The sequence below is a fragment of the Patella vulgata genome, chromosome 5 (genome assembly GCF_932274485.2).
Source record: "Patella vulgata chromosome 5, xgPatVulg1.2, whole genome shotgun sequence".
NCBI lineage: Eukaryota > Metazoa > Mollusca > Gastropoda > Patellidae > Patella > Patella vulgata.
This window is the reverse complement of record NC_065883.2, coordinates 75,322,389-75,348,069: the sequence shown is the minus strand read 5'-3', so window position 1 is coordinate 75,348,069 and position 25,681 is coordinate 75,322,389. Positions and strand designations below refer to the sequence as shown.

The 25,681-nt window shown below is 34.3% G+C and overlaps 1 protein-coding gene across 1 annotated transcript; it reads left to right on the top strand.

The window, feature by feature from the left end:
- Window positions 1-4,362: 4,362 nt before the first annotated feature.
- Window positions 4,363-25,624, top strand: LOC126822344 (protein transport protein Sec23B). The gene is made up of 20 exons (XM_050551191.2): window positions 4,363-4,475; window positions 5,228-5,455; window positions 5,958-6,015; window positions 6,292-6,378; window positions 7,046-7,123; window positions 8,522-8,680; window positions 9,130-9,221; window positions 9,571-9,715; window positions 10,650-10,808; window positions 11,604-11,719; window positions 12,256-12,379; window positions 12,903-13,073; window positions 13,764-13,870; window positions 14,252-14,405; window positions 14,797-14,948; window positions 15,149-15,236; window positions 16,907-16,993; window positions 17,546-17,701; window positions 18,413-18,478; window positions 24,521-25,624. The coding sequence occupies exons 2-20, from the start codon at window positions 5,235-5,237 to the stop codon at window positions 24,608-24,610; spliced, it is 2,310 nt and encodes a 769-aa protein (XP_050407148.1). The 5' UTR covers window positions 4,363-4,475; window positions 5,228-5,234; the 3' UTR covers window positions 24,611-25,624.
- The last annotated feature ends 57 nt before the right edge of the window (window positions 25,625-25,681 follow it).

The window sequence follows — 25,681 nt, the reverse complement described above, 5'->3', positions numbered from 1 at the left end:
ATCGCTAGCCTGCGATGTTTATTGAATTAGGTTTCGATTGCTGTTCGACTTCCATTCATAATTAAATCAACTCTCGATGTCATCTTATGTGTCGGATTTTCCCTTGATTTGGAATCAGAACTGCTGCTCATTGCTCATTGATGATTAAATCCATAATTGGATAATCGAGACTACCTCTTTTTTTTTTTTTATCGTACCGACTTTAGTAATGATGATCGAGGCTAGGCTTAAAATTCAAAAGCTAATATCTTGGTTCTATTTACGTTATCTATTTTTTTAACTATTATAGTGAGAACAGTCAAGTCTTTATCTAATCTCCCATGATGTATCTTTACCTTCCTTTCAAATCCCATCTGAAATCAGCTCTGTATAGGGCCTAAGTACATATAAGAGGTTTAACATCCATCTGTTCTGCAGATGGTGAAGACGGGCATACACCATACAGTGTGCTATATGAGGGGAAATTTTGCCCGGACAGCAGCACTATGACCTATGACCTATCGAATTCCAACTGTCAGCTGTTCTTTATGTGCAAAACAATGACTATATATTGTTCGTTCCCAGGCCCTCCGTCCTGCATCACTAGCAAGGGGAAACCCCACTGGAAAATCCTGATAAACTTTCTTGTTCAACTCAAATATCGAACACGGGGACCTCCAGGGTAGTGAGCCAACGTCTGACTCACTGAGCCAATATGGTTCCTTCATATAAATAAGAAAACTGGAAATGGCTTTCTCAACTGACAGACAATATAGTCAGCAATACATCATAGATTTGATAATGATCTCGAATTATTATTATCACAGTTTTGTGTTGATTATGAAACAAATATTGTCTTATTACTGCCTCTAATAAATAAAAGCAGTTGCCATGCAAGATACACACTTACATTATGCAAGAAATGGACAGAGAATGAGCTTAGAAAAATAATGTGATATTTTGTACAACTAGGGGCCATAATCCAGGAAGTTATGATCCGATATGATCGAATATCGACAGGACCCGAGATCATTTGGAGATAAAGCTATACCGGTATTTCAAGTTTCATCAAAATTGGATAAGAATTGTGACCTGTAGAGTGTCCAAAACAAAGTGTGGACGGACGGACAGACAGGGACGATGACAATATACATCAACATGAAAATTCTACAAAACTTGAATTAATAATAATAAATTGTAATTTCATCTTAAATAGTATGATAGTATGGTCTACAATTATTTCGCCAAAGAGTGTGGGTCATTTCTATTAATTCCACTCCTTATTTTCTTAATTTAACCATTTTTCCTTGAGGGCCTATAATTTCTTGCCAAAAAGTGTGAATTATCTTCTCTCAAATCCATCCCCAGTTTTTTTTAACCATCAATGTTTTCTTGAATACATGGACCTACCTTCGGATTTATCCAAAGTCTAAAATAATTTCTTTCCTGTCCTTTATGACAGAATGTATAGAGCCTCGCACTGCCATCATCATTTGCTTTCACTTTTATTGTACCTTCTGTTCCATCAAGTATTAAACCTATTAGAATAAGAAAAATAAAATAAATAAAAATCAATGTGATTAAAACACAGATCCTATTTCATTTCGTTTTTATAGTTCAAAATTTCGTTTTACTTGTCTTCAAAACACTAGGATCTGGAAGAGTTGTTATATAACCTGCATTCTGGTTGAAGTGAGGGATTAGCCAATGAAACAGACTGTTACGGCGAGTTCTTGGGTGTTGTGGGTAAACCACTAGAAATGTCAACCCTGATTGATTAATCAATGCCTGATGTCATAGGGTCATAAGCCACTCGTGTGACCCCTGACGCGACCTTCCAGTACTACCGGTCAGATCTTCATGTACTGTATTCCATCGAAAGTATAAAAAAAAAAAACGAAACGAAATATAGATTTGTATTTTAATCAGATTGGATGTAAATCATGCTTAAATAAATTGAAATAAAGGTGAAACCTTACCGCATAATTAAATGGAGAGAGAGAGAGAGAGAAATGGGGTTTAACGTCCACTCGACACGAACTAGGTCATTTCGGGACTAACATATGGTTTTAATTTTATTTACATAATTCGCTTGCGCGTAGGGGTCTTTAGCAGTGGGAGGAAATCGGAGGACCCGGGGAAAACCCACGAGGTTGGACAGGCGACCCTACTCCTTGTCACGTACAACCGGGGAATCGAAACCGCGCCATTTGACACAATGACAGATTTTATGATACAGCGTGCACACGCTTACCATTCGGCCATCCAACCCCCCCCCATAATTAAATGATTAGAATTACAATTACAATTACAACACGCACGTGATTCCACGTCACCTAGATTACTTTTGCAACTGAGTGATAAGACATGACACGGCTACAATATTGCAGCCGATGAGTAAGTTGGGAATATTGACGATATTTGATATTTGAATAAAACAAACACTGTTAGTGAACCATTCTGATGAGTGAGTTGGGATTATTGACAATAATTGATGAGTGAGTAGGGATTATTTATAATTGACGATAATTTGTGTATGAATGAACTAGGTACAAAACAGCCAGGTTACGAACAGCCTGCACCCGTATATTTTTCTTCCCATACATGTAATTCCTTAGGGGGTACACAAGCTGCAATTTTTTTATCCGTGATAATTCTTATCTACAGCTGCAATTGATAAACTATTTGAGGCTTTGAGCAAGTAAAATTAGGTTCAATTGCAAAATTTTCAACACATATCATCAGTTTGCATGAAAATAAGTAATTATGTGACAAATAGTGGAGAGTGGAACACTGAAATCATAATCTTATTTTACCAAACAGTTTTTCTGTATTTTCGAGTGACATGACACCCCGTGATTCTGTTTTGTCAGCCATTTTAAACTGAACACAAATTTCACATAGCAGTTGGGTTTAAAGTATCTAAGTCTCTAACTCAATATCATCCAAAGTCTTCAATATTGAAAACACGAATTATTTGTCAATTTAAATCAACATTGATGTTGTAATCTTACCGCGAAAAGATGAGCTTCTGATATCCAATATTTAAGAAAAATTAAAAATTTTATCATTGTTATACGAATCGTGTACCATAATGCGTTTCAGCGCCATTTGTAACAAGGGACTTGAAGAACGAGGCTAGACATATTCCACAAATCATGTCAAACTGTGACGTCATATTCTTATCTGGAGAGCATGCACAATAAATAATATCGGTGTAGACTGGAATAATCAGACGCTAAAGATTGCTACTCCATTGAGACTTCTGGCGGAAACGATTGAATGTAAATCAGTTTATATACATTCATATTACATTATTATATGCTTTGCGACCCACTTGTGTCAATTTCTAGGTCACAAATATTGGCGATTTAGCTCGTTCAATCAAATCATATAATTATACGGTAAGGTTTCACCTTTATTTCAATGGGAATTGGTTTATTATATGTTAAGCTATGTACAGTACAGTCAGTGTTATTGGAAATTAAGGGAGCTATAGGCCTGTAACTTTTTTTGTAGTCAATTGACTACAAAACTTGCTCAAAGAAAGGCCTTAGGGGTACACTTGTTAGGGAGATATTATAGACCAGCTTGTTCAGCGTATACATAAGAACTGTGTCAGACTTTAAGCCGCAAACAAGGGTCATGGGCAGGAGACGCCACACAGTGAAAATGAAAGTAAAAAAACCCGGTAGTTATTCTGTAAAAACAATCAAAAATTGTGAATGAAAATGACATGGAATTACATTTAGATTTCTGGCAGTCGTTAAAAAGATATCTATCAATATCAGTAGAAGTTGCAACAACAGACGACAACGTCAATATTACATTTAGAAATACTAAAATGGTTTTGAAATAAACTTTCGGTGCCATTGTTATAGCTACTGATCCAAACTGCTCAAACATAATTTCTATTATATATATCGAGGATTTACATCTAATCCCACTTTTTGTATAAATCACCCAACGCAAAATTAATGTTTTTTATCAGCATTGCATATTATATGCAATAAATTTCGATTTTATCAAACGTTTTAGTAAGTAATATAGAATTTTTAAATTTTGTTTTGAGAGTAGCCTATTTCGGCCTTTCTTTCCTCCGCAAGAAAGAGCAGTTTCGTCCATTTTATTTCTCGTAAGGGAAACTTTACCAAAAAAAAAATAATAATCCATTGGAAATTAATTAATTTCATACAGTATATCATACTCTTCAAAAATAAGCAACAATGTGGAGCCAATCTTTTGCTGTACTTCGTATTGCGGTAAATGTCGCATTTCAAACCTTTAATAGTTTAATGTTACTGTCTAATGTTACCCCGTACAATATGGACTAGTCTGAGCTATTTTTAGAAACAGGAAAGGGATTCCCCAAATGAATGTTTAGATGGATTGTGGGATGTATACGTGGCATCGTTCTGAAAAAGAGAGAAGTCGTGGATTTTGTATCGTCATAATTGTCGACATATCTTTTCCACGTTAAGTTATTAACGTCAAAGGTAATATTATTTTAAAATTACAACAACCAAGAATATATTTTCGATTGTGTTGGGTTTCTCTTTATGTAAATTTGCCCCCCAAATCCTAATCCACAAATGACAGTCCGACGTCAACAATGCAACGTGGATGATGACAGCCGACTGACCGAAATTTAGTAACTCAAACTGACATCTTTCCGTAGATATGGAATGCTACACTTTTTATCTTTTTATGATATATTTGAACTAAATAATCAGTTGTTGTTAGAGTAAAGTGGATATTTGATTATCAGCCATGGTGGTAAAGGATTGTACTACTGGTTATAATTGGCCGAGGTGAACGTAGATTTTAATGTTCATGGCATGACGCAGTCACCTACTCTACTGACCACAAATCGTCATAATATTATTTTTAAAAGTTCCGGAAAATGTGCTGTTATGGAATTTATATTTTCTTCAAATCAAAATTATAGTCCCCCAAAGGAAACTTTTAAATCATATGTTAAATTATATACAGTATCAAATCTTTCATTCAGTGATATTAATTTTGAACTATAAAAACGAAACGAAATGGGATCTGTGTTTTAATCAGATTGGTACCAAATCATCCAGTGATATTTTTAATTTGGAGCATTACATGTATCTATTATGCAGTTCCAAACCATGCTTTATACTTCAACACTTGTATGTATGGTATTTGAAACCTAGCACATTGTTTTATAATCATTCCATAAATTTCTTATGCTTATTTCATATGAAATCCTATTTTCCAGCCCTGCTATGGCGACGTATCAAGAATTTATACAACAAAATGAAGACAGAGATGGAGTCCGATTCAGTTGGAATGTCTGGCCATCGAGTCGACTTGAAGCGACAAGAATGGTAGTACCTCTTGGCTGTTTGTACACACCATTAAAAGAACGCCCGGATTTACCACCCATTCAATATGATCCTATTTTATGTACTAGACCAACATGTAGAGCCATCTTAAATCCTTTCTGGTAAGAAACAATTTATTAAATTAAACAAGTACGATTGTTCTATGGACCAGGAACTGACTCGGGTCCATGTTGTTGGATGAAATTCAAAAATCTAATTCACCAAATCGATGTAGAATTGTTCAAAGAAGAAGTATGACAATTTTCATGTCTTTTGGACGTGAATTGACAGAGCCTAAGGCTTTTTCAAAGAGCGTCCCTCCCACCCAAAAGAAGAACAAGAACAAAATGGGTAGTGGTTAGCGATCAGATTCTGGTCCCAAAAAATTGTCACAGGAGTGTGTTTGATTAAAGAAACTTGTACCATTTTGTCAAAGGGTTACTCTTGGTTTTTGAAACTTTTGCCTGAACCTTTTGCTGTCAAGAAAATGTGCTAAAACCAAACAATGGAGACACATTCAATGTTCCAAAGATCCAATTATTTTAAAATTCCAATTCATGAAAAATGGATGAATAGAGAACAAAGTTTTTTAATATCAACCTTTTTTTTTTCTTTTCATTTCAGTCAAATTGATTATAGAGCTAGAATGTGGGCTTGCAACTTCTGCTACCAAAGAAACCCTGTGAGTATATCAAATGGCTATTGTTACCATCAGGTATTGGATATTATTGTTCCATGAGAGGGATACAAATGCAAGGCACTTATTTATACATTTAAATCTGTCCGTACAAAAAGCCTTCAGTGGGGGAGGCTGTATCCCTCTCCTGTATCAAATGACACACTTCCACTGCCGCTGCAGTAGGCCATTATCATTGGCTACCACCCATCTCACCCCCTTCTTTTATTTTTTTTATGTAAATTTGAATTAATAATAATTTATTGTTTGATTTTATTTCAGTTTCCACCCCAATATGCAGCGATTTCAGAACAACATCAACCTGCTGAAATTATACCACAGTTCTCCACATTAGAATACACAATTACAGTAAGTATCTATATTCTTCTGTTAGCAGCATTTAAAGGACAATATTGGTGCCAGTCACTATCAAATATGTGATAGAACTGGTTAAACACGTTCCAAATATTATTTTATCACAGAGATCATTGCTACGATAGGTGCGTAATCAATCTTTCAACAGTCGGAAGTGACGAACGCAAAAGGAAAACACGAGTTATCCCTCTATATAAGTGACTGAAGTGACAAGTGATAACAGATACATAGGCGAATTTATGCTCACTAATAATTCCTTCGAAGACCAAAAGTTTTTGTATGACACCAATATTGTCCTTTAACAATTTACACAAGTAATAAACACAAAAACATAATATGGAACACAATTACTATTTTAATTAAAGTGACATTTCAATAAAGGTTCTCTAAATGAAAAACATTGCTTTAATTAAAGTAGTAATTGTGTTCCATTTATGATTAAATCCAAAAATGGATAATCGAGGCTAGGTTTTTTATCGTACCAACTTGAGTAATGATGATCGAGGCTAGGCCTAAAATTCAATCACTAGGCTAATATCTCAGTTCAGAGTGGAGCATTTTGACTGAAATTTTCAGCATATTCCCTTTACATTATCTAGTTTTTAACTATTTAACTAATCTTCCATAATGCCCATTTAACTTTTGATATTTTATTTTTCAGAGAGCTTCATGTTCCCCGCCGATATTTTTAATAGTTCTCGACACATGTATGGAAGAAGAAGATCTACAGGCTTTAAAAGTATGTCATACTATCAAACATAAACCCTCTTTATCTAGAATAACAGGCCTGGCAAGGACAGTGTCTAGTCATTAGGATGGGACAAAAAAAAACAATGATGTCCTGTGTACACATTGGAGTGGAGGTAAAAGATCCCTTAACAGTTGCAATGTGGCAGAAGACCGATATCCTGTGTACATATTGGGGTGCATGTTAAAGAACTGTATGGTTTATACATGTCTTCATGTAACCCAGTTGGTGCAGTCAAGTAGGACGTTAATTCATGTTTCATTTCTAAAATAACAATATACAAAACAAATCATACTGGCTTATTTCCTTGATTTATTGTCTACCTTAAACAGTTCCTGTTAAAAGAAAATAAGGCTAAACAGTTCAGTTGCACACAAAAACAAATAAGGATGGTTTTCATGCATTATTATTAAAATTTGTGTTCTTACATATATTTTCAATATTGCAAACATGTCCTCACAAAAAATTAAGTCTTGTGTAAAAAATTTTAATGATTGACCTTTCAGTATTAAGGTCAATAGTTATTGATAATTTTAAAGTGAAATGAAATGAAATGGGGTTTAACATCCTACTGTTCTGCTCCTATACTGGGCTAATAAAGACAGGCATACTTCATACAGTGTGCTATGAGGGAAATTTTGCCCGGGCAGCGGCACTATCGCCTACTCTTATATCGAATTCCAACTGCCAAAGGATCTTTTACGGGCATTCCAATGTATACACGGGACCTCAGTTTTTCGTATCATCTGAAGGACTAGACAGCTGTCCTTGTCAGGCCCTCCGTCCTGCATCACTGACAAGGGGGAACCACGCCGGAAAATCTGGTTGAACTTTCTCGGCCAATGCAGAGATCGAACACCCAACCTCCAGGCTAGCGAGCCAGCGTCTTACCCACTTAGCTACGTGATCCCCTTATTTTAAAGTGATAGTATTATAGAAATGTGTAATTATGATGTTCGTAAGATTTTGAGTATTAACAGTCTGATTAAAATACAGATCTATATTTCATTTTCATTTTTTTATGCTTTCAATGACCTACACTACATGAGATTCTGACAGGTTGTAGTGGAAGGTAGCCTCAGAGGTCATACGCGCGACATTTGACCCATATGACATCAGACATTGATTAATCAATCAGCATTGATGTTTCTAGTGGTTTTCCCAAAGTTCTGTGCACCTCATCCCAAAAACTCGCCGTAAGAGACCATTTCATGGACTGATCACTCATACATCCAGAATGCGGCTTATATAACAACTCTTCCAGATCCTAGTGTAGTAAAGACAAGTAAAATTAAATTTTAAAACTATAAAAACAAAACGAAATAGGATCTGTGTTTTAACCAGATTGATTACGGTCAATAGTCATTAATAATTAATTTGTTTTTTTAGGAATCACTACAGATGTCGCTGAGTTTATTACCTCCTAATGCTCTGATTGGTTTGATAACCTACGGTAAAATGGTACAAGTTCATGAACTAGGAAGCGAAGGCGTTTCTAAAAGTTACGTTTTCCGTGGAACGAAAGATTTAAATGCTAAACAAATTCAGGTAAATATTTACATATTTTTTCTTGGGTTCGTAGAGTATATTAACTGTCACTGTTGCTAGCATGGTGGACAAAATTGTGACGCAAGAGCCAAACGTCATTAGCTCGGTTGACGCAGAAAAGTAAGACGTTTTGCAAGAGATATATTGTGTCACGATACGATAGATACGTATTGCGATTCTGGTGTGATTCGTATAACCTTTTATAACCAGGTCAATATTTACCAAGAAAACAACAGGACAAATGAATAATTGATATTTTTAGTCCTTGGCTCTCCACCCACTGATGAGAAAGATTCACATGGCTCTATCATTTTCAAACCATAACCAAGTTCTGAGCCCTTATGAACTGAAATAAGACACAAGTTTTCATTACTAGTATTGGGGCTGACATTTATGTTTGCTCCTTCTCTAAGTTTAAATATTGATGTTTGTCGACTAAATAATTTCAGGATATGTTGGGTATTGGAAAAGGCGCTTCGCAACCTCAACAGAAACGTGGTGGACCCCAGAATCCACAAGCACAACAACTACCTTCTAACAGGTAAATCAATATGCGTGGCAAATATAATCCTTGAGCGGGAACTAACAGAAAATGTTTTGTAGAATCGTGCTACCATCAAGGGGCAGATAATTTGAATATGTGAATACCCCATGAATGAACCCTGGCTATAGTGGTGTAGAACGGAATCAGACCACTGATGATACTGAGTATGGTTCTCTTCCTAATTAACAATTTCTGTTTGTATTTTTCTGTGATATTACTCTCATGGAAGCAGAAGTTAACCCTCCCCTTCCTAAAGAACGATCGAAATGTTTGTATTTTTTTCTCTGATATCACTCGTGGTGGATGAAGGCGTTATCCCTCACTCACGAATGTTTGTATCTTTCAGATTTTTACAGCCAGTGCACAAGTGTGATATGAGTTTAACTGATTTATTAGGTGAATTACAGCGAGATCCATGGCCTGTCGCCCAGGGTAAACGACCATTACGATCTACCGGAGTAGCTCTGTCTATAGCTGTTGGGTTACTAGAGGTATAAAATTATTAAAGCAAAGTTTTTTATAACATTTATTTATGTCTGGGGGGTTGGATGGCCGAATGGTTAGCACATGTGTGCTGTATCATAAAGTCTGTCATTGAGTCAACTGACGGGGTTTTGATTCCCCGGTTGTATGTGACAAGGAGTAGGGTCGTTTGTCCAACCTCGTGGGTTTTCTCCGGGTCCTCCGGTTTTCTCCCATTGCTAAAAAGACCCCTACGCGCAAGCGAATTATTGAAGTAAAATTGTACCATGTGTTAGTCCCGAAATGACCTAGTTTGTGTGGAGTGGACGTTAAACCCCATTTTTCTCTCTCTCTCTCTCTCTCTCTCTCTCTCTGTTATTTTTGTTGATTGTTCTGTATGTATTTGTCGACCATTCACATATTTCTCATTTGCTTGATAAAGACAAGACTGTCCTCGTCGAAATGTTGCATAGTAATTATGGCTTAATAAGTAAAGACACCGGCCTGCTGGCCTGGAGGTCTTGGGTTCGCTCCTGATGTTGACCGAGAAATTTTATCAGGATTTTCCAGCGTGGTTTCCCCTTGTCAGTGGTGCAGGATGGAGGGCCTGACAAGGACAGCTGTCTAGTCTTTCAGATGGGACGAAAAACTGAGGTCCCGTGTACACATTGGCGTGCACGTAAGAGATCCCTTGGCAGTTGGAATTCGATATAAGAGTAGGCCGAACGCCGCTGCCCGGGCAAAATTTCCCTCATAGCACACTGTATGGCGTATGGCCGTCTTCAGTAGCCCAGGTTAGGAGCAGAACAGTAGGACGTTAAACCCCCATTTCATTTCATTTCATTTCAATATCGTTTTTTAGGGGAAAATGGGATAAATGGGATAAATATTTGAAGTATTTCGTCTTATTGTTCTGTTATTTTGAATAAGATTTGAAATTTATTCTTTTATATCTTTTTTCAGTGTACATTTCCCAATACTGGGGCTCGTGTTATGTTATTTACTGGTGGCTCATGTACACAAGGTCCCGGTATGGTTGTCGGGGACGAACTTAAACATCCAATCAGATCCCATCACGATATAGAAAAAGATAATTGTAAATATATGAAAAAAGCTATGAAGGTTTGTATTTATCTGTTTATTATTAAATTATTCATCCAGTTTCATCCCACTGCTAGATTATTCATCCAGTTTCATCCCACTGCTAAATTATTCATCCAGTTTCATCCCACTGCTGGCACGGTATATCGTTAAATGAATGTATCACTATTCAAATTCTCACGATCGTGTATTGAATCGGGAGACAATAAATCGATGTATCGTTTTTCTCTTTTATGTTTTTTTTTTTTTTATGTTGCTTCAGTAAGTAACCTGTCACTCTTAATTATCCACGTCACACATTATCCATAGGTATACACAAACACTCTTTAATTGATTTGGTTCTTATTTTGATCCACATTAATATCTTGATATAAAACAATTTATATTTCTACGACAACGGCACAGATTAAAATATCCATTAATTATTTATCCTGTTGTTTTCTTGGTAAATATTGACCTGGTTATAAATCGGGATACGAATCGCTTTCGTATCACCTGAATCGCAAGACTGCAGTGGCAATACCCAGCACTACTACGCACAAGCGAATAATTGAAACATAATTGAACCCCCTTTTTTTTAATCCCAAAATGACCTAGTTTGTGTCAAGTGGATTTTAAACCCAATTTCTGACGTTTTTTTAAGTTATTCATCAATATGTTCGTAACTACTTTTATATATTTGTGAACAATTCTAATGTTTTTAAAAACTATTCATTACCTTCTTTTGTTATTGACACAGCATTTGCCTCATTTCATCAAATTGCCATTATGTATTGTCTGTTTTCTGTTGATCTGGATTTAATTTTTTTGTTTCAGCATTATGAAAGTTTAGCCAATCGTGCGGCTAATAATGGTCATGTGATTGACTTATATTCTTGTGCCTTGGATCAAACTGGTTTACATGAAATGAAATTTTGTCCTAAATATACCGGGTAAGGATATTGTTACATATTTTTACTATTTTTCTCAGATACAATACAGATACTATTATCAACAATACTGTCAGATAAAATATTCGGGCAAAGAATTGTAAATTTCATTCAAATTGATCCACTGTGAACCAAGATTTTAGTGATTGAATTTTCGGCCTAGCCTCGATCAACATTACTAAAGTTGGTAGGATAAAAAATATAGTCTTGATTATCCATTTTTTGATTTAATTATGAATGTAAGTCGAACAGCAAATCGGAACGTAATCCAACAATCATCGCAGGCTAGCGATGCCATCAAGGGTCGATTATGGTCTGGATAAGTTAATTAATGTCTAATTAATAATTTAGATAACATTTCATGCCTAAAGAAGGACCTGCAATAGGTAGATTTATCTCTTGCATAATGTATTTTTAAGATTTTTATTGAAATCTGCATGAAAGAAATTTAAACTGTTCAGCCTTTTGATTGAAATATTATAAATGTGTTTTATTTTGAATGAATTAATTATAAATGTGTTTTTAATTTTGTATTTTAGTGGTCATATGGTGATGGGAGATTCTTTTAATACATCTTTATTTAAACAGACATTTCAACGAGTATTCTCTAAGGATAGTAAAAGCGAATTTAAAATGGCATTTGGGGCGTCTGTTGAAGTTAAGGTAAGTTTGATTTTCTAACAAAAAGATCTTTATTGAAAACATTGCTATACAAATGTAGCTAATATCTGTGTAATATGCAATGAGAACAGCCTAATATGAAATAAAATGAGGTTTAACCTACCGGGCTAATGAATATGAGGAAAAGTTTGCCCGGACACCGATGCTACTTCATTTTGTTATTTTTAATCCCAACTGTCATTGGCTCTTTTATGGGCATGTCAATATGCACACAGGAACAAACGTCAAATGTGTCAAAATAAATCACTATTTTAAATCACAATAAAATATGATGTGTTTCTAGATGATCCAGACAAAATTTTGCCGACCGTCACTGTCAGCAGCTGAAATTACTGAAAATGTTTAGAATGAAACTGCTATGATTGTAATAATAATCTTTAAGTAGCATTTTATGTGATAATGATAAGAGGATACTTGTCGAAACGTTGTGCTTTTAGAATAAAACCTGTGATTGTTTCCCATAAAAATTGTGTTTTGCTATGATTGTGTTTTTTGTTATTTTCAGTGTTCTAGAGAAGTTAAAGTATCGGGTGCTATGGGACCGTTAGTATCGCTAGGTGTTAAAGGTCCATCAGTATCAGATACAGAGATAGGGCTCGGTGGTACATGTCAATGGAAATTATGTAGTCTTTATCCTAATACAACTCTTGGTGTCTTCTTTGAAGTTGTAAATCAGGTAGGTTTCAAAGCTTTTTATTTATCTATAAAGGGAATTAACTCATGTTAACACAATGAACTTAAGAAGGATTCAGACCACTATTTCTTAATGTGACACTGTAAGTTTAATATGGACACGTTGAAGTTCAGAAGGGTTCAGACCACTATTTCTTGATATGAAACTGTGGGGATACTCGATTGAACGTTCCGAAATTAAATTCTCTCAATTCCGAAAAAAGTGTCAATCGAGTGAAAAGCAGAATTTCAGAGTACAACACATGTGCCGACTGCATAAAAAATATCTCAACCAATCATAGCAGCTGAAACATATTTGTTACTTAAAATACGTCACGATTCTACTCACACCACCTCAGCTGTTGGGACTTGCAGAACTGTGACAAGACTGAATTCTGTATCACTTGATTGCAATTCTGTCAATTCGGGACGTTCTGGACTGACAATCAAGCACCCCTGTAAGTTTAATATGAACCCAATGAACTTAAGAAGGGTTCAGACCACTATTTCTTAATGTGACACTGTAAGTTTAATATGAACACATTGAACTTAAGATGGGTTCAGACCACTATTTCATATATGACAAAATATCAAGTGATAAACAATATAATGATTAAATATATTTAAATAAACAAAATACTATTCTATTTTATGACATTCCCAGAATGATGTAAATATTATTATTTTATTATAGCACAATGCCCCTATACCCCAGGGAGGACGAGGTTATATACAGTTTATTACACAATATCAACATTCTAGTGGACAGAGAAGGGTTAGAGTAACAACAATAGCTAGAAAGTAAGTTAACTTCACAATCGGGAACACATAGAGTTCTTTAGAGACATGTCACGTCACCCCTCCCTATATTATTTGGTTTCCTCCCACTGTTAAAGATTTACAACATAGTTGTTTCAAATGGATAGAGTATATGGACATATCCACCTATTTCTTTTCTCAGCAATTTATGAGAATAGTTAGCATGGAATGTTTCCGATAGTATGTGTCGATCAACTTTATTAGACGACAAAAAAAAACAAATGGACAAGACAAACCATATTTCATTTCATTTGTATTGTTTGAAGGTATATAAGATGATTATTATTCAATGAAGAGTTATGGAAATGTCGCTTCACTTCCCACATTTTGCTGTTAAACCCCATTATTATTATTATATTATAGTTGGGCAGATGCTAGTACAAGTATTCAACACATATCAGCTGGTTTCGATCAGGAGTCCGCAGCGGTATTAATGGCTAGAATAGCCGTGTATCGAGCAGAAACAGACGATGGTCCCGATGTATTACGCTGGTTAGATAGAATGTTGATTAGATTGGTACGTAATTTTATTCATGTTTTGTACCAGTGGTTGACCAGCCTATTACATTCATTACATGTGCCGAATATAATCTGTACGACTTCAGATCTGCTGTTTATCAGGGGGGTGGCCAGCCTATTACCTTCCTTGTTCCAAGTATTATCCATAGAACTTCAGATATTAAATATTTAGCATATTATAAATACAACTTCAGATGTGCAATGTTAATTCAAAAGATTAAATTATGGAAAGATGTTAACGTTATCGTTACTCATGCAAATGGCGAGAATGTTTTAATGTTCTTATTTTCTAATATATTATTATTATTCCCCATATTTCTTTTCAAATTCTTTCGAAAAAATATTTGATTTGATTTGGTTAGCTATAATTATCTTGATTTTTCTTGCAGTGCCAAAAGTTTGGAGAGTATAACAAAGATGATCCCAACTCTTTCCGATTTTCTGAAAATTTTTCTTTATATCCACAATTTATGTTTCATCTACGACGGTCCCAGTTTTTACAAGTTTTTAATAACAGTCCTGATGAAACCTCTTATTACAGGTAGGTAAAGCACTCATTTCATAAAAAATTATGGCTATGATATATTTTCATATATCTCCATATTAAATCATAGTAAAAAGCTTGCTCTCAATGCGATGTATTTAATTCTCAAAAGGAAGACACTTGGCCCCAAGAGGAGTAGGTTATATTTAAACCCCCTTTCCAAATGTAAATTAATCTGATATTAATGTATTTTGTAGACATATGTTGAATACAGAAGATTTAACACAGTCGTTAATAATGATACAACCTATATTATATGCTTATTCCTTCCACGGTCCACCAGAGGTACGGTATATTGTTATTGTTCTTTCTTTACTCTAAGTTCTTGTCACATTCTTTACAATGAGATATCTTGCTATTCCAAGGAAAACAAAATATGTCAAAAGATTTTGAAGTGAAAGTCTGGTATCCCTGTAATTCGGTTATCATTTAATCTTGTGTAATTCGTACTAATTTCTTTCACATTCGTTTAATATCAAATCATTGTTTTTAAACAAAGATTTGATATTAAACAATGTGAAAGAAATTAGTGCTAAGATACACAAGATTAAATGATACCTGGGTTACAATGTATGGACTCTTAGCTATCTTTATGTACAATGTTCTTTGTGCTACATTTGTTTGGAAAATATCAAATGGGTGGAAGTTAATGGCTTTTATTTATTAATGTTATCATTGTGTATATTTTAGCCTGTTTTATTTATATTAGGCAACACAAATAAAATAAGTTGTTTCTCGGGCACCGCCCGCACGCAAAATTGGTTGCGCGTGCGGCCTATTTATTAGTCTTGATGAAAAATAAAAAATATGTAACGCCCGCCCGAACATCGATAAGCAAGTCATAAAAAAAATATGCCGCATGTATCTACATGCCCCATTCGTGAATATCCATTCAAATGTATTAAACTGATTCAGATGTAAACGCTCATTTACGGGTCTTTTTTATTGATATCGAAAGAACCTCCATTTTTGTATCACGTGATTTTAATTGCCTCCCCTTGTAAACTAGAATTTGATTCGTGTTAAACACCGAAAGTCATTGACAACAATGCAATGTATTTCAATCATTCGATCTTAATCGGCTCATTATTGCCGGCTTCAGTCGGTCCATGTTTGAAAAAATCCTACTTATAAAACAATGAATCGTAGAACAGGTTAATTATTATAACTTGTGGCTACGAATACGATACGATGATAGTCACCATACCTTAGTCAGAATCTGGGTCATTAGCACATTTAACGGTAGTTTTGATAATCCGGAAAATAATAATTGGATTACACATTTGATGGTTTTACTGACGAGTTGTTAGTTAAATTTAAATAGTCATTCGATATAAACCCCAGATAGAACACCGAATATGCTGAGAAACACACCAAATATCCTGAGAAACAGTCATTGGTTGGAATTAGGTCAATCATTATAAACCAGCGATACTAGATTTAGATCGAAGTGAGGTTTACCGTGATGATTATTTTTGATACACATGCTGACAGAGGCTTACTCTTTAAAATATTGTCGTTATTATGGACGGCTATTAATAGTCGTACGGAATTTTATTTTAAACCAATTTCAATTATGGTTGTCACCATTACCATTAGTAAGCTACATTACGTGAATTAAATATGGAAAATTATTTTCCTTTCAGTCAGTGTTCAGTGTTTGAGTAGACTTGATTTTTGGATTTATGTTCTAAGTATGTATAATATATAACTGAAAGCAAAACCGTAGACAAGTAATGACTTTCTCATTAAAAAAAAAAAAAAATACAAGGCCGCCCTCCCGCCCCAACAATTTTCAACAATAGGCAAATTTTATTTTGCACCATCCTCTAGCCAGAAATGAGATAAAAAAAAAAATAAACCGCCCTCCCCCCCTACAGTTTCAGCTGTCAGTTGCCCGAGAAACAAGACATTTATTTTGTGTAGCCTTAATGTTATTATTGTTTATATTTCAGCCTGTGTTATTAGATTCTAGTAGTATAACAGCTGATCGTATTTTATTAATGGACACATTCTTCCAAATAGTTATATACCACGGAGAGGTACGTTAATTATCTTTTCTCAGATAGTTATCTGATTCTACTGTTCTTCTATGAAATATGCCTATCGATTTCAAACATTTATCTGATTTTACATTTCTACATCATTACTGAATAATACTGATGTGCAACCATTGGGTGGGGCGATGGATGGCCGATTGGTTAACGCATGCGCATAAGGTCTGTCATTGAGTCAAGTGGCGTGGTTTCAATTCCCTATTTGTACGTGACTAGGATGGTCGCCTGTCCAACCTCATGGTTTTTCTCCGGGTCCTCCGGTTTCCTCCCACTGCTAAAGACCCCTACGCCCAAGCGAATTATTGAAATAAAATTGAACCATATGTTAGTCCAGAAATGACCTTGTACGTGTCGAGTGGAAGTTAAACCCCATATTTCTATCTCTCTCTCTCTCTCTCTCTCTCTCTCTCCATCAGGGTGATTTTAGTAAGTGATGTTAGTAGGAGAAACAATTTAAATTGGCTCCGTTTTTCGGGGAAAGATCCTTCAATAATATAAGTGTGTAATTATATCATGGTGTTATTGTACCTGTTTCAGACGATATATGAATGGAGAAAACAAGGATATCACGATTTACCGGAATATGAAAATTTTAAACAATTATTACAAGCCCCTGTAGATGATGCTCAGGAGATTTTACAAACCCGGTTTCCAATGCCAAGATATATCGTCACAGAATGGGATGGATCACAGGTGGGTAACAATACAATTAATTTATAATTTATAATTCATTTTCTTGATTTTCACACTACATTGTACTCTAACGGGGATTGGGTTTCGATTCCCCGGTTGTACGTGACAAGGAGTAGGGTCGCCTGTCTAACCTCATGGGTTTTCTTCGGGTCCTCTGGTTTCCTCCCACTTCTAAAGACCCCCAAGCCCAAGCGAATGATTGAAATAGAATTGAACCATGTGTTAGTCCCCAAATGACCTGGTTTGTCTTGAGTGGACGTTAAACCCCATTTCTCTCTCTCTAATGGGGATTGGGTGGTTGATTTGTTCAATGTGTGTTATGGAATTAAGTGGCATGGTTTCGATTCCCACTTATGCGTGACAAGGAGTAAGGTTGTCTTTAGTGCAGTTTGTCAGCTGTAATACTACAGACGTGTACCCACCATACCTCGAACGGTTAGCATGCATGTGTTGTATCATAAGGTCTGTCATTGAGTCAACGAGCGTGGTTTCGATTCCCTGGTTGTATGTGACAAGGAGTAGGATCGCTTGTCCAACCTCATGGGTTTTCTCTGGGTGCCCCGGTTTCCTCCCACTGCTAAAGCCCCATACATACAAGCGAATTATGTAAATAAAATTAAACCATATGTTAGTCCAGAAATGACCTTGTACGTGTCACGAGTGGACGTTAAGCCCCATTTCGCTTTTACTATAATGTCATTTATTTTTCAGGCCCGTTTCTTGTTATCTAAAGTAAATCCTTCACAGACTCACAATAATATGTATGGATTCGGACAGGTTAGTCGACTTTATTTTATTTTTATTATTCATTAATATTTTATAATTGGATTTTATATCCCTTTTAATATATCCCTTTTCCCCATTCGATAATACCCTCAATCTCTAATAACACAAAACATATTTTATATTCAAAGCTAGCTTCTTTTTTTTATTTTTACTTTTAAATTTTTCGTGTGTTTTTGGTGTTGGTTAGAAAATTATTTGCTAGTGTTTTTCGTAGAAATATTTTCAGTTAGTGATAAATTAAAAAGATTCGTCAAAGCTGCATGTTACAAAACTTATTTTTGCTTAAAAACATCTGCGATTAGGTTTTTAGTTTCTGCTATAAATATATAAATGGATGTATTCACAATTGTATGAAAAATACAATTGTTTTTAAGTGCCGAATTATCTATAGAATGTTATTTCCAGGTTGCCATTCTGATTGTAGTCAGGAAAAATTCAAAATGTACAGTTATCCATAGAATGCTATGGGGGGTTGGATGGCCAAATGGTTAGCTCGTGCGCGCTGTATCAGAAGGTCTGTCATTGAGTCAACTGGCATGGTTTCGATTCCCCGGTTGTATGTGACAAGGAGTAGGTTCGCCTGTCCAACCTCATGGGTTTTCTCCGGGTCCTCCGGTTTCCTCCCACTGCTAAAGACCCCTACGCACAATCGAATTATTGAAATAAAATTCGGATGGGAAGAAAAAACGAGTTCCTGTGTATACATTGATGTGCACGTAAAAGATCCCTTGGCAGTTGGAATTTGATATAAGAGTAGGCCATAGTGCCGCTGCCCGGGGCAATATTTCCCTCATAGCACACTGTATGGCGTATGCCGATCTTCATTAGCCCAGTCTGAGTAGGACGTTAAACCCCATTTCATTTCGTTTCATTTATTGTATTTTTATTTATAAATCGTTTGTTTTTATATTTGAATCAGCCGTTGGATGGGGTGTGTATAGATTCTATAGTTGTTCCGTATATAATCTTGTTGTCTGTGTATCAATCTAGTCAATCCTACAAAACCATTGCATGTTTATATATATAAAAAAAAAGAAAACATTAAAATTTCCTTGGCCTTGTTGCCTGAAAACTTTCATTTATTAAGGAATTTTTTGCATTAGATCTTTTCTATATTTAAAGAAGGAAAATTTTTTTCGATAAAACATGTGTAGCTGAAGACTTTCATGTATTATTGAATTTTTGTATTAAAGCTGTTTCTATATTTAAAGAATGATCAATCTTGAAGAAATAAGCCATGATTGCCATGAATATTAAGAAAATATAGCTGAATGTAATAGAATGGTTAAAAAAACCTTTAAATTTCCTTAGCCTGAAGACTTTCAAGTGTTATTCAATGTTTGCATTAGATCTTATGTACAGTAGAATCTGCATTAAGCAGCCACCCAAGGGAATTTTCACAACTGACCGCTTAACGGGAGTGGCCTCTTAATAAAATCTCGTTGCTTTTGTGCGGACATAAATTAAATATAACGCTTGGATGCATTAGAAGCGGTAAATTTGGCCGTCGATGAATCTTGCGCCGAACGAAAATTCTTTACTCAAATCTCGGACATAACTTAACGGGAGTGGCCTCTTACTAAAATCTCGGTGCTTTTTGTGCTGACATAGATTAAATATTACGCTTGAATGCATTGGAAGCGGTAAATTTGACCGTCGCTGAATCTTGCGCCGAACGCAAATTCTTTACTCAAATCTCGGACATAACTTCTGTAAACTTGTCATTTTGTACCAACCTTCGATACTACTGCCTACCATTGTGATGCATTCGATAATATTTATCCATTTTTGTGAAGAAAATCGATGAATTAATTTTATTTTATCAAAAAAGCACATGAACAAAAAAACATCGCTAATTTTATCACCTATTTACAGGGGGTGTAACTCTGTATGTAATATTATAGGAGGCGCTAAGAGAGATACTAGATGATCGTGACAAAACTCGGTACTTCTATTTTATTCAATCAGTATCAAATAATGTGTCGTTATGCGTGAAAACAATGATCAGGTTAGTCGTTTAATAAAACAAAAGATTAATTAACAGATAATCCTGGGTTGATTGTTATTTTTACATTTCTTTTTACCTGATCAGTGGGGGTCCAGTTAATTAACTACTACTCACGGGATTAGCGGGGGTGTTACAAAGAACGACAAGATGGTTATCATTCAACAATGGCCGTTGAATGGGCGATGTTTTGTTGAATTTATTAGTAAAATAGTGACCGCTGGCCGCGTTAGAGGAGTGACCGTTGAATAAAGAGATGAAACAACAGAATTTCTACGGGGGGGATTTATCGTGACCGCTTACAAGGAGATGTCGCTGAATAGGAGTGGCTGCTCGTACAGATTCTACTGTATATTTAAAGACAATCTGGTTAAAACACAGATCCTATTTCGTTTCGTTTTTATAGTTCAAAATTTTGATTTTACTTATCTTTACTACACTAGGATCTTGAAGCGTTGTTATTTAACTCGTGTTCTGCTTGAAATGAGGGGTCAGCCAATCAAATGGTCTGTCGAATCGAGCGTTTGACTTTTTTTGCGTGGAACTGTGGGTAGACATTAGCAGCAATAGAAATCAAAACAAAACAAAAGTAGATAAAAAATACATGGCGGTCGCTAATTGGTTAATCGAATGACTGATGTAATCGGGTCAAATGTCGCTTGCTTGGTACCTGACGTCATAGAACGTGAACTCCCGCTATAACTTGTTAGATCTACATGTAGTGTAGGCCATCGAAAGTATAAAAAACAAAACGAAATATAGATCTATATGTTAATTAGATTGATTTAAAGAATGACAAGAAATTATCAATTATATTAAAGATACATTTATAAAATATCTGTATGTTATTTATTGAATGGTTACTATACCTTTGCATTGTTGCCCTTGTAACCATTTGTCTTAACACTGTAACCTGGATATTATTTGATCTTGTGTATCTAGCAATTATTTCTTTCACATTCATTTAATATCAAATCTATGTTTAAAAAAATTCGTAAAAATCATTTAAAATTACTAAAAATTATTCAATTTGTATATGTGTCCAGTTTAAAATGAGTGTTCAATTTACAAGTATTTAATTTCCTGACCACTGTTCAAAAATTAATCATTATACATCAATAATCAATTGGGTTGTATATTTTTTAACAGTGATCGAGAAATTAAACGCTTGTAAATTGGACTCTCATTATCAAAATTGAATGGTTAGCTTTAAACTGGACACAAGTACAAATTAGATGATTTTTGGTGATTTTAAATGATTTTTAGCAATTTTTAAACATAGATTTGATATTAAATGAACGTGAAAGAAATTAGTGCTAACTACACAAGATTAAATAATATCGTGGTTACAGTGTAAAATAACCTTTGAGATAAAAGTAAAAATCGGCTGTGGGCCCTTATCTAATGTATCTGTTTGACCCCCCATAGATTATTACGGCTGCCGAGGTATTATTTTTTTTTTATTTCTAAAATTTGTACAAATATAATCCTGGGTGTTGGTAATTCTTGGTAATGGTTGAGGATGGGAAAACTCATTTCTTAATTTAAGACTGAAAATTTAATTTTAATTGAAAATACGCCTCCAGATAGATGGAACAAATTGTGATAAATGATAATGATTGGTTAAAAATGGAAAATAATTTTAATATATAGATGTGGAATATGGAATAAAAAAAAGAAAAAGTAGCATTTGAAGAGGCACTGTCACTTTGGCATGAGATTAGTAAAAAAAATCTCTTGAATTGACATCATTTGACTTTTCATTTAAATCAAAATCTGGTTAAAACACAAGTCCTATTTTGTTTCGTTTTTATAGTTCAAAATTTTGTTTTACTCGTCTTTACTTCACTAGGATCTGGGGCCCGTTTCACGAAATTTTAACTAAGATAAAATCTGATGTTTAGTAATTTGATTGGATAATATTAGATTGATTTTAGTACTTAGCCAATCAAAATTGAAGTATCTACTAAAATTTAGAATGTTATCATTAATTAAGATTTTGAGAAACAGGGCCCTGCTCTAGGATATCAGGGGGGTTGGATGGCTGAATGGTTAGTGTGCGCGCGCTGTATCGTAAAGTCTGTCATTGAGTCGACTGACGTGGTTTCGAATCCCCGGTTGTACGTGACAAGGAGTAGGGTCCCTGTCCAACCTCGTGGGTTTTCTCCAGGTCCTCTCCAGCGAATTATTGAAATAAAATGGAACCATGTGTTAGTCCCGAAATGACCTAGTTTGTGTCGATTGGACGTTAAACCACATTTCTCTCTCTCTCTAGGATATCAGATTATCCAACTTTGATTTTCATGTGAAAGTGACAATGCCTGTTTAATTATATTTAGAAACTGAGTGTAGAGAAATATAAATAAGTCCTGATTAAACAAATGAAGAATTTAACAAGATTATTTTTTTTTTAACCGGGTTATTTTATTAGTGCCACAAGGATTTTATGGATCATTGGTTTGGATTTGGTATTTTATAATTAAAGGTGGTTGATGTTTAAAATATTCTCACATGGAGAGTAGATTTTAATTTATAACGGGATTGTGTAGATATAATTCCTCGGATGGAGTAGACCTCGAAATTCATTCAACCATTTTCTGACTATTGACCTTTGTTTATGGGTCATTGTATAACATAGAATGATGTCTAATATTTATCAATCCAGTTTTAAATTAAAATCTTATTTAGATAAGCAAAGTAAAAATAAAATAAGACGTTCTTGAATGAGTAAAATAAGAATAAAGTAAGTCACATTCTTGAATGAATAAAGTAAGAATTAATAAACTTAGACAATTTGTATGAGCAAAGTAAGAATTAATAAAGACACTTGAATGAGTGAAAGAAGAATAAATAAAGTTAGACATTGAGATTAAAGGAAGAATGAATAAAGATATTGATGTTGTATTAAGTGAACAGAATGTTTTATATATCTAGATATATTACAATATGTATTATGGACTGTGTTTATACACATGGTAACAGTTGATTAAATATTCGAGCATGTTTTTTTTAAAATTTCAAACTTTAAAGTCATGAATTAAAGAGAATTGCCATGTGGTATTTACAAGATGAACAGTTGGGTTTATTTGTCAAGAATTTAGTCTACTGAGCAAATTGATTGTTTGGAATAGAAGAAGAGCAATATAGACCACTATCAACAGAATTTATGTCAAGTCATTCATCAGTTCTCAATTGTTAGTGACAAAGTCACATATAAAGAGTGTCTGACCTTGGCCACTATTTTGTGACCCAAACTTTTAAGTCTAATAAATCATCATTAGAAGAGAATTGATATAGAATAATGGGTGTCGGTAAAAATGAACGGAATAATAGTTATATATAACATATAGTGGGTCACAGGTGGAACTCTGTAAGAATCTGTCATTATAACTGAGACAATAGCAGACCAGGAACCGACTTCACAAAATGTTCTCAGAATTTGCTCAAAATTGTTCGTTTTATGTTAACTAAAATATAGCCCTTTATAAAACTTTTTTTTTTTAATGTATCAAATACATTAATAAGAAACGATGTGCAAAGTTTTGTGTTTTTGAATCAAATAAAATAAAACCAAGTACGAACAATCCAAACCATAAGACAGAATTCGAAGTCCTAAAAAACGTTATAGGCAAAATAGTGTATTCAAGCAAAATCAGCAAGTGTAATCAGCAAATGGACTGCTCCTCGTGTACAAATTACACGACAAACAGTGGTAACAGGTGTCCGGAAGAGTAAGCTTACCCTGCCTGGCATTTCTCATAAACAGTGACTGAAAGTTGAGGAAATTCTTAACTTAAGTCTGAAAATGCTTTGTGAATTCAGGGCCTGACATCTCTCTGGTCAGTGGTAGGGTCTGCGTGGCTGATAAATAAAGTATTGCCTATTCTATCGGTTGGGATAAAATTCCTAGGCCAATACAAACAAATTTAACCTGTAGTAGTCTTTATAGATAAGTCATTTGACAATATTTTTCATGTTTTATAAATAAAACCAAAGATATTTAATGAATTTAATTTTTTGTGTTTCAGGATTCCGGTGCTCCAGTGCTAACAGATGATGTCAGTCTTCAAGTCTTCATGGATCATCTTAAAAAATTAGCAGCTTCGTCCTCTTCTTGATCATAATCAGTTCTTTAATATCGGCTTCAAATAGGGTTGTCAACTAGTCAATATAAACTTCAACAGATTCAAACTCGAGCTTTATCGTTAATTCTCATTGTTGTGCCATTTTAAATTAAAAATTTAATTTATTCATTTGATGTTTTCTTTACTCATGACCAGAATATATTCTGAATAATACCTTTTAGTGTAATTTCTTCAAACTAGTTAATATGTTATTTTTTGTGACCTATTAGTCATTACTGATAAGGCAATAATTTGTATTTAATAGAAACATCAAATTTGGGTTTATTATCTATTTTTGTCGTTAAATGTGACTTCATCAAATTTAATAAGAAAGTTTAAAGGAAAGGGGTCTTAGTAAAACGTATTATTATATTGTTTAAAACGAAAGTAGAATATTTGATACTCTGTGACCGATTGTTCCTAGAAGACATAACTGGATAACTGGACAACAGAGTGAACAAAAATATGTAAAATAAATTACCCTGTCCTCCTTTCAGAATTATTTAATAAAATTTTGAAAGAGAAGAGGAAAAATTTCATATTTTGCTAAGAGACATTTGAGGATAACTGCACAATATCAAATGAACAAAAGTATATACATACATTAAATCAAAACAAAAAATAAAAATAATTTGAGAAAAATTTAATTAAAGGATGTGATGCTACCATATTATGAAAACTGTTGTTTCCGAAAAAAAAGAGTGTTTTTGAGAATTCAGATATTGGTCCAAAATGACATGTTTATATATATGTTGTTGGGTAAATTCTAGAATTAATTGTTATTCTATTGCATGCATTGGCAATTTATTTAATGTATCACTCGTGAAGCTATGACCACATTCTTATTATTATTATAATATTTATATTATTGTCTATTCTTTGTAAATAAAAGAATAAGATATAATTTTATTTGTAAATAGGACTTATCATTTGTAAATGATATTATAGTTGTTGTCTATTTGTAATATACAAACTAAAAATTCAAATTAAAATCTCATTTTCCATCAATCTTATTTATTTATTTTTTTTTTTGATTTTTCAAATGTACCCGTTATTATTATTTTA